The sequence below is a fragment of the Astyanax mexicanus genome, chromosome 16, assembly GCF_023375975.1.
Source record: "Astyanax mexicanus isolate ESR-SI-001 chromosome 16, AstMex3_surface, whole genome shotgun sequence".
NCBI classification, from domain to species: Eukaryota; Metazoa; Chordata; class Actinopteri; order Characiformes; family Acestrorhamphidae; genus Astyanax; species Astyanax mexicanus.
The window spans coordinates 41,393,751-41,407,215 of record NC_064423.1 but is presented as its reverse complement, the minus strand read 5'-3'; the positions used below and the strand labels follow the sequence as shown (position 1 = coordinate 41,407,215).

The 13,465-nt window shown below is 36.9% G+C and overlaps 1 protein-coding gene across 3 annotated transcripts in view; it reads left to right on the top strand.

The window, feature by feature from the left end:
* The window catches only part of stk33 (serine/threonine kinase 33), a 43,984-nt gene extending 31,986 nt beyond the window's left edge, over positions 1-11,998 (top strand). For 2 of the 3 annotated variants that reach the window (XM_049465395.1, XM_049465394.1), the window contains exons 12-14: positions 1,539-1,802; positions 3,999-4,094; positions 5,296-11,998. In XM_049465395.1, coding sequence (XP_049321352.1) covers positions 1,539-1,802; positions 3,999-4,094; positions 5,296-5,562 — 627 coding nt within the window. In that variant the 3' untranslated portion in view covers positions 5,563-11,998. The remainder of the gene's footprint in view (positions 1-1,538; positions 1,803-3,998; positions 4,095-5,295) is intronic. The other variant, XM_049465396.1, reaches the window with a different exon arrangement.
* Positions 11,999-13,465: the final 1,467 nt, after the last annotated feature.

The window sequence follows — 13,465 nt, the reverse complement described above, 5'->3', positions numbered from 1 at the left end:
TTTATAATAAAAAAAAATGGAAAAAAAAAAAAATCCCATCTCTCAGTCCTCTGTGAAGTGCTCCAGCAACTGACAACTCAGAACAACTTTCAAAATAAAATCCCAACAACCCAGAATAATCTAGTGGAACAACATCACACTGCCACATATGTATTGGTAAAACTGCAATTTAGGGCTGTGAATCTTTGGGAATCCCACAATTCGATTCAGAATCGATTCTTTGGGTCACGATTAAATTTTTTTTCAGATTCTTTCAAATCGGTTGGATTTCTTTTTCTTCATCCTCCATACTTTAGCGGCGCAACAACAAACACCATAACACAACACTACACGCCCCTCTGTAGCCTTGTAGGAGAGGCAGTAAGAGCAAAAACTTTCCCTGTCCTGTTGCTGCTGTCTGGCAACACTCACCTACTGTCGCGCGGAGCTTTTTAACTGTCGCACGGAGCTCATCTACTGTTGCGCGGAGCTCATCTACTGTTGCGCGGAGCTCACCTGCTGTTGCGCGGAGCTCACCTGCTGTTCCGCGGAGCTTTTTAATGGTTAAAGAGTTCCACCGGACAGTAGTTGAGCTCCGCAGGAGAGTTAAAGAGCTAACAGTACAGTTAAAGAGCTCCGTGCTACAGTAGCTGAGCTCCACGGTACAGTAGCTGAGCTCCACGGTACAGTAGCTGAGCTCCACGGTACAGTAGCTGAGCTCCACGGTACAGTAGCTGAGCTCCATGGTACAGTAGCTGAGCTCCGCACGACAGTAGCTGAGCTCCGCAGGAGAGTTAAAGAGCTCCCAGTACAGTTAAAGAGCTCCGTGCTACAGTAGCTGAGCTCCACGGTACAGTAGCTGAGCTCCATGGTGCAGTAGCTGAGCTCCGCACGACAGTAGCTGAGCTCCGCAGGAGAGTTAAAGAGCTCCCAGTACAGTTAAAGAGCTCCCAGTACAGTTAAAGAGCTCCGTGCTACAGTAGCTGAGCTCCACGGTACAGTAGCTGAGCTCCATGGTACAGTAGCTGAGCTCCGCACGACAGTAGCTGAGCTCCGCAGGAGAGTTAAAGAGCTCCCAGTACAGTTAAAGAGCTCCCAGTACAGTTAAAGAGCTCCCAGTACAGTTAAAAAGCTCTGTGCAACAGTAGGTGAGCTCCACGGTACAGTTAAAGAGCTCCGTGCAACAGTAGCTGAGCTCCGCAGGAGAGTTAAAGAGCTCCCAGTACAGTTAAAGAGCTCCGCGCGACAGCAGGTGAGCTCCACGGTACAGTTAAAGAGCTCCGCTCGACAGTAGCTTCACCCTAAAAAAATAGACTTTTTGAAAATGAGAATCGATTCTGAATCGTTCAATGTTAGAATTGCGATTCGAGCTCGAATCGATTTTTTCCTGCACCACTGTGTTATTTTGTTTTATAGAAATTGCAATATTAAAACTACAGGATTTTTTTTTTACTACATTTCACCAGAAGTCATATATCATATATTTTTCAATTTTTTGTCTAGTCCTAACAGGAAGATACTTACTGTATAATCCAGGCTGAGCTTATTTATCGTCTCAGGGCGACACGTCCACGAACGCCACCCCGACCAACGTGCTGCTGATGATGCAGCAGTTCCGGGACGCTCCAGAGGATGGCGATGGTGAGGAGTTGAGTTCGGGCCTCAGTAGCTTCTCCTTTAGCCACTCACAGGATGGCCTGGCTGAACGGGTCACTTCTCTAGAACCTCCTTCTGGTTCTCCAGGTCCGGTTCTAGCTTCAGTTCTGAACACTGATGAAGATCCAGACAGCAGCAGCAGCAAACCATCTACGCCAACTAAACAGGTACAATAGAGTTCTAACAGAAATCCTTTACCCTCTATGGGTCAACCATATACTATTCTATGAGCTGTTTGGAGGCTCCTCCCTTATTATGATGTCACATTAAGAAAACCTGCATAGAAACACCCCGACTCCACCCCTCACCCGTCAACCCCCACCAGAGCCCTACCCACTAGATCAGTTGAAGAAAATCCATGTTGGTAACTTTGGTTGAGAATCTCACAGCAGGATTAGCCAGCAGACTTCTTCTGAGGGAGGGATCTATACCTGCTGTCCGTGGCAAGTCAACAGATGAGGGAGACTTTCAAAAAATGAGTTTTGTGCTTTTATCGCAGTTAAGCATGAACTAGCTTGTTCGTGTTTCATTTTAGAAGAGACTGAATGTGAATGAACATTTATTTTTGTCCATGTAGCGTATTTTTGTCTTGTCACATGTCACAGAATGTTACCATGTTGTCTTAAATCTGTGTTTTTAAGCTGTATTCTGTTTAGAATGCAGTTCTTAGCTCATGTTGAAAATAAATTACACCTAAAAGCACCATTAGTATGGATTTTTAGTATTGATTTCTCATTTTGTTAGTCTAATTTATCCTAATCTGCCAAATTATAGAGCTGGTAAATAACTCTTAAACTCGAGTTTAGCGTTGTTTGAAGGTTTTCATTATTCTAGCCACAGTTTTCACCTTTGCATAATGAAACAATGTGTAAATACAATATTGTCTTGCTTTTCTAAGTAAAAATGTACTTTCAAAACTACAGTTAATTAATATTTTAATATTAATTAACATTTCAATATATTGTGCAGACATGCTAACAAAGCACAGTATGAATTAAAATAGATTACTCATTGTTTGTTGAAATACTCATTGTTTGTCAGCCTTTTAAAATAGAAACTATTATTGCACACAAGTTCAATATTGTATAAAACGGTTAATATTACAAAAATAATAATTACAAACATTACAGTAGAATATTTATAATTATGAAAAAATGATATTGCTATATACTTATTGACTGCTCAAAACAATATAATGCAATATTAGGGGTGTGCTATATCATATCATATAAAATATAGAAATAGAATAGAAATATATAAATATATGATGATCATCATGTTTATTTTTTTCTATTTACTTTATTTAATTTGTTTGCAGTTTTTTAGTTTGTTTGCAGTTTATATGCATGCACTTTAGTTTTGTAGTAGATTTTGCAGTATTTTAATTTTGAAGGAAATTAAATAATATCGGCAAGCATATTATCACAAAAATACCCTTGAAAATTGTGGTGTTATTTTAGATATAGATATTGCTCAATAATATTATCTTTAACAATATAAAGGCAACAAAAAACTGCCATGCTTGCCCACAGTGGATGACTGTAACTACTAACTCCAGAAAAATGTATTTGCCAGTTCATTTGAAATGCCCTGTTATGAGTCATGTCATATATATATATATATAGTACAGTTCAAAGTTTGGACACACCTTAAATTCAGAGTTTTTTTATTATTTTAAAATGTTTAGAATTTTAGATCATTACTAAACTCAACTAAACTAAACTATGAAGAAAAAAACTATGGTATTTTTAAACAATCCAGAATATGTTTTATATTTTCGATTCTTCAAAGAAGCTCCTCTGGTTTAGATGATCAGTTTTGAACATCTCTGCTGGATTTTCTCAGTCATATTTATGAGGTAGAGTCACCTGGAATTCAGGCTTTCAGTTAACAGCTGTGCTGAACTCATCAAGAGTTAATTACTTGAATTTCTTGTCTCTTAATAAAGTGTTTGAGAGCATCAGTTAAAGTAAAGTAGTGAAGAGGTAGAGTTACAGGTATACAGTGAATAGTGAATATTTGAGTATTGTTCGAATCCAGATTATGAGAAGCAACAACTACTCAACTAAGAAAATAAAAAATACTTTAAGGAGAAATGAAGGTCAGTCAATCCAAAAAGAAGAATTTTGAGAACAAGAACGTTATAAGGATCATTCAGGATTCATCAGGACTGCCGCAGGAAAGGATAGAAGAGCAAGAGCTTCCGCTGTTGCATAGGATAAATTTATGAAGGTAGAGTTCCCAGCCTCAGAAACTGTACATTATTTTGATTTATTTAATCTTCACTTTTCTTAAGCTTCTAACCCTATGTGATAATCTTGCATTAAATTGCTAATAAAATGTTCTATAATCTATGATTTCAGTGTATAAAAAAGAAATCCACCCATTCTAATGGCGTGAAGAAGAACAGACCTTCAGTGAAGATGCTCAACTCTTCCGGCGGCTGGTCCAGCGCGCAGGTCAGTCGATTAGAATACTGATACGGTTATACTGTGGTGTATACAGCTCTGAGAAAAATGAAGAGAGCACTTCAGTTTCTGAATCAGTTTCTCTGATTTTGTTATTTATAGGTTTATGTTTGAGTAAAATGAACATTGTTGTTTTATTCTATAAACTACAGACAACATTTCTCCCAAATTCCACATAAAAATATTCTCATTTAGAGCCTTTATTTGCAGAATAACAAAAAAAAAAGATGCAGAACTTTCAGACCTCAAATATTGCAAAGAAAACAAGTTCATATTCATAAAGTTTTAAGAGTTCAGAAATAATCAATATTTGGTGGAATAACCCTGGTGGTTCTTAATCACAATCTTGGCATCATGTTCTCCTCCTCCACCAGTCTTACACACTGCTTTTGGATAACTTTATGCTGCTTTACTCCTGGTGTAAAAATTCAAGCAGTTCAGTTTGGTGGTTTGATGGTTTGTGATCATCCATCTTCCTCTTGATTATATTCCAGAGGTTTTTAATTTGGTAAAATCAAAGAAACTCATAATTTTTAAGTGCTTCCTTCTTTTTTTCCAGAGCTGTATATCAACACATGGGTAGGTACATCAATGATTTGAATCATTGATACGAATTTGCACTCGATTCAAGAACCGATTCACTCAATGAGAGTCGACACTACACTCAACCAGTTCCCTGTTCCCAAATTTTTCAAAGCTTCCAAACACGACACACAGAGATTACACGATAATTCAGAAAACATCAGCCAATATAAAGTTTGAATGTTTCACTGGCTTTTATATGCCTTTTTTCCAGTTTCCTGGAGCAAACATTCAAGCAGTTCAGTTTGGTGGTTTGATGGTTTGTGATCATCCATCTTCCTCTTGATTATATTCCAGAGGTTTTCAATTTGGTAAAATCAAAGAAACTTATCATTTTTAAGTGATCTTATTTTTTACAGAGCTGTATTTGTAATATTTTGATTAAAACAAGGGCATGTTTATTGGGAAAGCAGTGCTGCCTTCACAGCAAGTGCATCTCACAGTGTTGAAAAGCCGCCACTAGATGGTGGCAGCATAACCCATGTGCAGCGGCGGCAGGCCAGGCGAGCCACTCCCGCGGTCCGGCAGCTTGAGGCCGCCCGAGGCAGGCAGCCAGAGCGCTCGCTCGCTGCTCTTGTGCGAAACGAATGTGAGTGTCTTATCTTTTCAGTCCCACACAGGTAACAAACCCGCCGCTCAGCCGAGTGCAAAGCGCCACGCCTCACTGGACAAGATGGAGAGTGTCGGCGGTGGCGGCAGCGGCAGGAACAGCGACAGCAGCGGCGGCAGCAGGGCCCCCTCTCCCAAACCATCAACGCCAACCGCATCGACCTGCCCAGGCAAGTGCGAGAACCACGCATCCACGTCCACACGCACTCCAACAGACCACTGCCCCTGTAAACCAGCCTCCACTCAGAGGGCCAAGAAGAGCTGCTAGGCCTCAGCAGCGGCAGCAGCAGCACCAGCCGCCGAGGCTGGCACTGGGGCTGGCGGTGGGGCTGGCAGTGAGGCAGCCACGGCAAGTGCCAAAAGAGAGGAGCACCGTGGCTGAGCCCGGGGTGTGCTGAGGTGTTGCGAACACGTTGGACACATAAGAGAAAAAGAGATTCTGAGGCAGGGCAGGTATAAGTGGCCCAAATCCCATTTCTTTCCTCCAAATCCGGTGTTTAATTATCTTTTTAATTTGTAAAACAGTTATTTTTTGAGAGTTTTATAGATAATAGATAACATGTAGAAATATAGAAATATAGTACATAAGAGGGCAGAGAAAGAGAAAAAGATTTATTAAAAAATACAAAAATAGGTCGGCAACAGAAATAAATGTAAAAATAAAGTTTGCCAGGCAAGATTCGGTAGTAGTAAACACCAAAAACAGGTCGGTCAAAGGCTATAAACAAAGGAAATATGTTGTAGAAGAGCAAGATTACTAGATTCAATACAAGACAGACCAGGTGAAAAGAATCAGTGCCTGGGAGAGCGGGAATCAGGGAAGTCCGGTGTGAGTGAGTGCATGCTGGGAATTGGAGTCTTTGTTGCATTGTTCAGAGTCCAGAGCAGACAGACAGAATCAGAAAAAATCAGGAAATCACTTTTTATGGTTGTTATTTTATGCAATAAAATTCATAAGTATTTCTATAAGTATTTGATACACTACCGACTTTACCCACTTACAACGAATGGAGACGTTTATGAGATTTATCGTAGGATCGTTTCAACTGTGAGACAAAATCTAAAAGACAAAATCCAGAAAAACACATTGTATGATGGTTAAAAAATTATTATGCATTTATTAAATAAAATAAGTATCTGATATAAGAAAAAACACAGAAGACAGAAGAGCCAGAATTCTTGTTGGTTGGTAGATGATCAGATATTATTTAATGTAATAAAATGCTGATTAATTATAGAACAATCATACAATGTGGGTTTTGTTTGTTAAATTTTGTTGTCTCTTACAGTTCAAGTGATCCTACGATACGAATCACGATCCAAATTACAGTGAATAGCCCTATTCAAATAATGTTCTAATACATATTATGGCAAGAACTACTTAACTAAGTAAAGAAAAAAAATGACTTTTTGAAGGTCAGTCAATGCGACAAATTTCAAATACTTTAAAAGTATTCTTCAGTGTAGTTGCAAAACGACCATCAACAATATTCTGATGAAACTGGCACTCAGGAAAGGAAGAACAAAGATTACCTATGGTTTACCAGGCTTATAAACTGCACAGGTTTCTGCTGCAGTGGCAAAGGAAAATGAAAATTTATTTTTAAAGGACGCAAAACTGACGAAGTGGGTGTGGCCTAAATAATAACGAAATAATATTGTAATTTTATAGTGAGCTGAAACACATTGTCGGTGGTAATCCCAGACAATTGCAGACAATGGAACTGCTTGATCACTCCTGTGATGCTGGAGAAGATGAAACTGAAACTTCACATGAAGCTCAGTTCTTTACTGTATAAGCGTTTTGTCAGATATACAGTATATCACATTAAAAAGATGAACAGTCTAAACAGCTTAAAATAAACAACAGATTTGGTGCAAATATCGCTTTAATCAGCCAAGTATACAAAACTAAAGAAGTGTGATGCTGGAAAAGATGAAACCGAAACTTCACATGAAACACTGATCTTTATTTCACCACTGAGCTTCAGTTTAGGAGAGTGAAGAATGAAGAATGAAGAGAACACTTCAGTTTCTGAATCAGTTTCTGTGATTTTGCTATTTATAGGCTTATGTTTGAGTAAAATAGACATTGTTGTTTTATTCTATAAACTACAGACAACATTTCTCCCAAATTACAAATAAAAATATTCTCATTTAGAGCATTTATTTACAGAAAATGAGAAATGGCTGAAATAACAAAAAAGATGCAGAGCTTTCAGACCTCAAATAATGCAAAGAAAACAAGTTCATATTTATAAAGTTTTAAGAGTTCAGAAATCAATATTTGGTGGAATAACCCTGGTTTTAAATCACAGTTTTCATGCATGTGGCATCATGTTCTCCTCCACCAGTCTTACACACTGCTTTTGGATAAATTCAAGCAGTTTAGTTTGGTGGTTTGATGGCCTGTGATCATCTATTTTCCTCTTGATTATACTCCAGAGGTTTTCAAGTTGATAAAATAAAAAAGAAACTCAAAGAAAGATGTACAGTGTGAACAGCCTAAAATAATAATAATCAGATTTGGTAAAAAAGAGTAATATTTGGGCCACTTTTACCTGCTGTCTGAATGTACCATCACTTTTAAAGCTAACCTCTACCTCTGGTTCAGGTGAGATCATGACTGATGGCTGCAAAGAGACTAGTAGCCCCTGATTTCCCATGGACGGACTTTTTGTGAAGGAACTCCACGTATCTCTCATCTGTCAAAGATAACGTATTTTATCCTCAGCTCCTTTTTTAACTCGGAAACTTGGAAACTTGGAGAGAAACCCGAACTCCTACCTGCTGCTTCAGGTCTGTGGACTTGATTTGATTGGCTGTTCGATTGACATGAGCTCGTCTAGCTGTAGCCTCATTTGCCTGACCTTCTGCCAGCGAGAAAAACACACGTCTTTGAGGCACATTAATATTAGTATTTGTTTGATACCACTTTAAAATAACCCTACGCTGTTATAAAGTGTTTATAAACTGTTTAAAATGAGAACAAAAATAGCTAAATTAGCCATTATAGTAAACTAAGGTTAATTTATACTGTAAAACCTTTCTGTGCTTTAAAGGAGAACTATAAAATGTAAAATGTTTGGACTTTTAGTGTATTAAAACATGATAAAGAGTACTATCTAATCTTTGTTGAATAGCTCACCTCCGCTCTCCTGCAGCTTTCCGAGATTCAGCAATTTTGTGCAGTTTCTCCAAACCTGTTTTAGAACGGATGAAATGGGACATATTTTGCCCCTGCAGATAAATATCTTTTACACTGTTATTCAAAGTAGCTCCACACTTAATTTATTATAATCTGGAGAGCCCTTACATTTAAAATGAGGCATTAAGAACTGCACAAAGTGCACAAGAAGCTTATTAAAAACTGTCAACGCTAGCTTCAGCTCTGAGCGCCGCCATCACTGTACTGATCATGACTTTACTTTAATATGGCAGTGCCTGGAGATTAGGTGATGCTACAGGTTGTAAACCTGTAAGTGTTTTTAATAATATTTTGTGCAGTTTTAAAGTTGTAAATGCCTAATTTTAAATGTCAGGGATCTCCAGATTCTACCAATGAGGTGTGGAGCTATTTTGAGCTTGAATAACGGTGTAAAAAGCGATTTATCTGTAGGTGCAAAAATATGCCCCATATCACATCATTATATTCTATTGTTTTACTTAATGCTGGACAATATGGCCAAAATTTATGTGCATTATACTTATAATTTCGTTTGATACAATGTAATTCTGATATCAACTGCAAATATTTATTTTTGACCATATTTTAAACCAAAGTTTCAAATAAAGGCCAAAATTTTCATTAATACATTCTGATCTGAAGACTCTTATTATGTAGCAATAGCAGAGTAGCCAGAGTTCAGCTGGCTAACAGCTAATTGCCAATGCTAACTGTTTTCCAAGCTCTAGCCTTCCCAAGCCCTAGTTGTACTGCATAGTTCCAACTTAAATAATACCCATTAATAAACTATTGTTAAACCATTTATAAACACTTTTTAAGGGTACTCTTATTTTAAAGTGGTATCGTTGGATTAAAGGGGGTTTAAGGGGGTATTGCTTCTTCCTGGTTTCAGGGGAATAAAGAATGTATTAAAGGTTTACAGGGTTTCCTAGAGGTAGTTTTCCTTCTTTTTAACTTTGGAACCAATTCCACAAAGTCTTAAAGGACGTCGCACACCGGACACGCCACGTCTTTACGTCTTGACAATGCATTTTGATAACAAATAAAAGTGAAAGAACTTTAATGGGCAATTTGTTTACCATATTTTTCGCATTGTAAGGCACAACGGATTATGAGGTGCATTTTAAGCAACACTAGTAAGGAGCAAAGGTGTCATCATGATCCCCTACTAATTCAACAGGTCTCGCCACTGGGTGGTGGTGGTGGGGGATAGGTAACTAAGTTAGGTAAAGCTAAGCTAAGTAAACAAAAATGTGATTCTTTAAAAAAAGACTTTCTTTCAAAGATAAACGAGTGCTGAATGTTAATCTACACATATTTCTCTCTTGAAAAATGTTTATTTGGGTGAGTAAAGCGCTTCAGTTATTTACAGTAAGCTTAGATTCCCAAATTTATCCAGCACTAAGGCTGGAGCATTAGCATTAGCAGCTAATCCCGCCTGACAGCGCTACAATTAGAAAACCTAAGTGTTTTGGTAAGCCAGGGCGATATTAGCTAGCGGTTCGTCCCACGTGTTTGAACCCCATCCTGTAGAGGGCAGTATTGCATTTTTCTTATTCTGCTGCTTTGTTTGGACAAGTAGTTAAATATTTTTCACTCTTTTACACTATGAAATATCATATTGCTTTACACTAATGTCTTAAAGGTCTCATTCCATCATTTTTACATTCATTTTAAATAGTTTTGGGGGAAAAATGTGCTCCAGTGTTTCTGTATAGCCCTGCTTTAGTTAACTAAATTAGTGGTCTCTGAAGTAAGACAGGTTTTCGGATCTCGCTCATGATTATTCATACATGCAAACATATCGCCTCTGATTGGCTAACAGCAGTGCAGCAGAGAATGCCTACCTGCCTTTCCCCCACAGTCAATTTTACAGCTCTAAAACTCAAAGGACAAAATGTTTTCAGAGATAGAGCCTGAGTTATAAAGATACAGCACTGACTACATTTAACGTCAGACTCTCCGCATCACGGGTAAAAGAAATGCTATCAATGTCGCGGGATGAGTGGAGGTCTCGGTAATACGCAGAATCAACCGGAGATCCTATTTAAACCTATAGTTACTTACACAAGATAGATAACGCTAACTAGCTGCTGTAAACAGAGCTGTACACTCCTTTTTAGCTAACAAGACAGTGTCGGCTCTGCTGCAGCCCGGCTTCAGCTCTGCTCTGTCTGTGGGCGGTCGCAAGCCAAGGTGGTCGGGGCCATTAATACTAATTCACGCGTTGATGTAGACACGGTGCTTGTCCTGATCGACTTGTTTTTCTGAATATTTTCTTTTACTAGCTGCTGCAGACAATAAGGACGAGGTTGAGGAAGAGTTTCATGTAGGGCTGCAGCTTTCCATTATTTTAGTAATTGATTTACTCTACTGAAAAATCGATTTGATTAATTGAGTAATTGGATTAAACATTAAATAAGAGATTTTATAAAATAAGAAATTTTACTTAAAAATGAATGATTAATTGGTTTAATTTTTAAATTCACAACATACATTTCCACATTGCAAACACTAAAATAAATAAATAAAACACAAAATAGACATAAATACCACAAGTAATAATTGAATAATTAATAATTTAATAAATTAAATTACATTATTTCAACTAAGGATTGCTTGTAAGTATTAAATATAGGGCATTTATCAATAATAAAGGCATAAACATTGGCTTTATGTTGTGTATCTTAGCTAAATGACAGTACAGTACGTTCATGGCCAGCTAACTTTAACACGTATTTGTATATAAACTCCACAGCTCTGTGTTTACTGATTATATAAAGTCTGTATTACGTTTAGAACTTGTCTCTGTTGTAATAAACTAACCACACACACACATTATACAGTATTAATAATAATCAGCCCTCCACAGCACTGTCGTTCTGTTATTAAGGTACATTAATAACAGAATTTATAAGTTAAATTTACCTGCTCTCCGCTCCAGAAACCTCCGCCTCCTCCACTTCCTGCTTCCTGTTTGTGGGTGACGTAACACTAAGTGCTGTTTCACATTAAAAGTCCCCGCTAAATTACGTGCTCTGCGTTTTAAAATTAATTAAACGATTTCTCGAGGCACAGGAAATTAATCGATCAATTTTTTAATTGAGTAACTTGAATTACTCGAATAATCGTTTCACCCCTAGTTTCATGTGCAGCATCATAAACAGCTCAGAGAGACCTACTGTATTTTAGAATACAAAAGAACAAGAAAAAGTGAATTTTAGCGAAAGCAGACCTTTAAAATCATTAGTTTAATCACATTATCCATTATTGTGCTCTCACTTTAGCGCTTCACTTTGCATCGTGACATGACGTGTCCAGTGTGCAACGGCTTTAGAGTTAACGTTTGCCACTTTAATAAGCAGTAAACACTCTTTAATACTCTGTTCTCTTAAAAGTAAAAGCTGATTTAATGTAACAATGTCAATGTGAATGAATATGAACTGCTGGGGGGGGGGTGGAGATGTTTTTTGCCAAATCTTAAACTTGTCCAATAAACCAATAAACATTATTAATTAATCCTTCTTTTTTAGTATAACTTGAATGACTTTCTGTTATGCATTAACTAATTTTATATGTCTAATACAAACACTCTTCCTCAATGTACAGTGTATCACAAAAGTATGTACACCCCTGAGACTTCTGCAGATATTTAAGTATATCTTTTCATGGGAAAACATGGTAGGGGCTTACTCACTTTTGTGATGCATTTTAAATGTGATGTGGTTCCCTATATGTGTCTTCACAACAGGATAGGACTGTTTTTGATTGTATAAAACAAAAAGAAAAGTAAATTGTCGTCAAAGTTTTTCTGTTCCATCTACAGCGTTGTGAAAAAGTATTTGCCCCCTTACAGATTAATTTTGTTTATTCTTTTTTGTCATGCGTACATTTTTCGGATTATTAACCAACCTAATATCAAACAAACATAACCTTAAAGCAGTTTTTAAATGATGGTTTCATTTATTAAGGCAAGGCAAGTTTATTTGTACAGCACCTTTCATACATAGAGGAATTTAAAGTGCTTTACAAAAAGGTTTAAGACTCAATACAAGTTTAATAAAGTTATTAGAAATTATAAATTAAAGAAAAAACATTAAACATTGAAATATAAGAAATAAATGTAAAACATAACACAATACAATGTTAAAAGAAAGAGTAATGAAAAAAGCAGTTTTAAAGTAACGAAAACTATGAACAAAAAAGAGAAAAAGCAGCAAATTTTTATGCCCCGATCTGAACAAATTCAATAATAGATGAAAAAAAAACAAAGTTATTGATCATCCATCAGTCTGGAAAAGTCATTTCTAAAAAAAAGAACCACAGCTATTATTCACTAATGGAAAAAAATACATGGAACACTGGTGAACCTTCCCAGGAGTGACCGGTTGGCCGAGCAAAATTACTCCAAAAGGGCATGAAGAACTCATCCAGGAGGTCATGAAAAAAAAAGAACAACATTTAAAGCAAAAAAAATTTAATTCAAAGAATAGTGGACCAAAATTCCTCCACAGAGATGTGAAAAACTCATTACCAGATATCACAAATACTTGATTACAATCGTTGCAGATTGCCAAGCACCTTTTCATACAGGGCAAGATTGGTTTGGATGGATTTTTTCATCTTAATAAATTAAATTATTTAAAAAACTGCTTTTTATATTTACTCAGGTTATATGAATCTGATATTAATATGTATTTATGATGATGTTTGATAAAAAAAAACTATAAAAAAAACTGTATTGGGCAAGTATTCACACCATTATACACAGCTCTGGAAATAATTAAGAGAGCACTTCTAAATCAGTTTCTAAATCAGTTTCTAAATCAGTTTCTCTGATTTTGCTATTTATAGGTTTACGTTCGAGTGAAATATACATTGTTGTTTTATTCTATAATATACTATTTGCAGACTGGTGGAGAAATGGTGGAAATAACAAAAAATATGCAGAGCTTTCAGACTGTTGATATTCATTTCAGAAAGT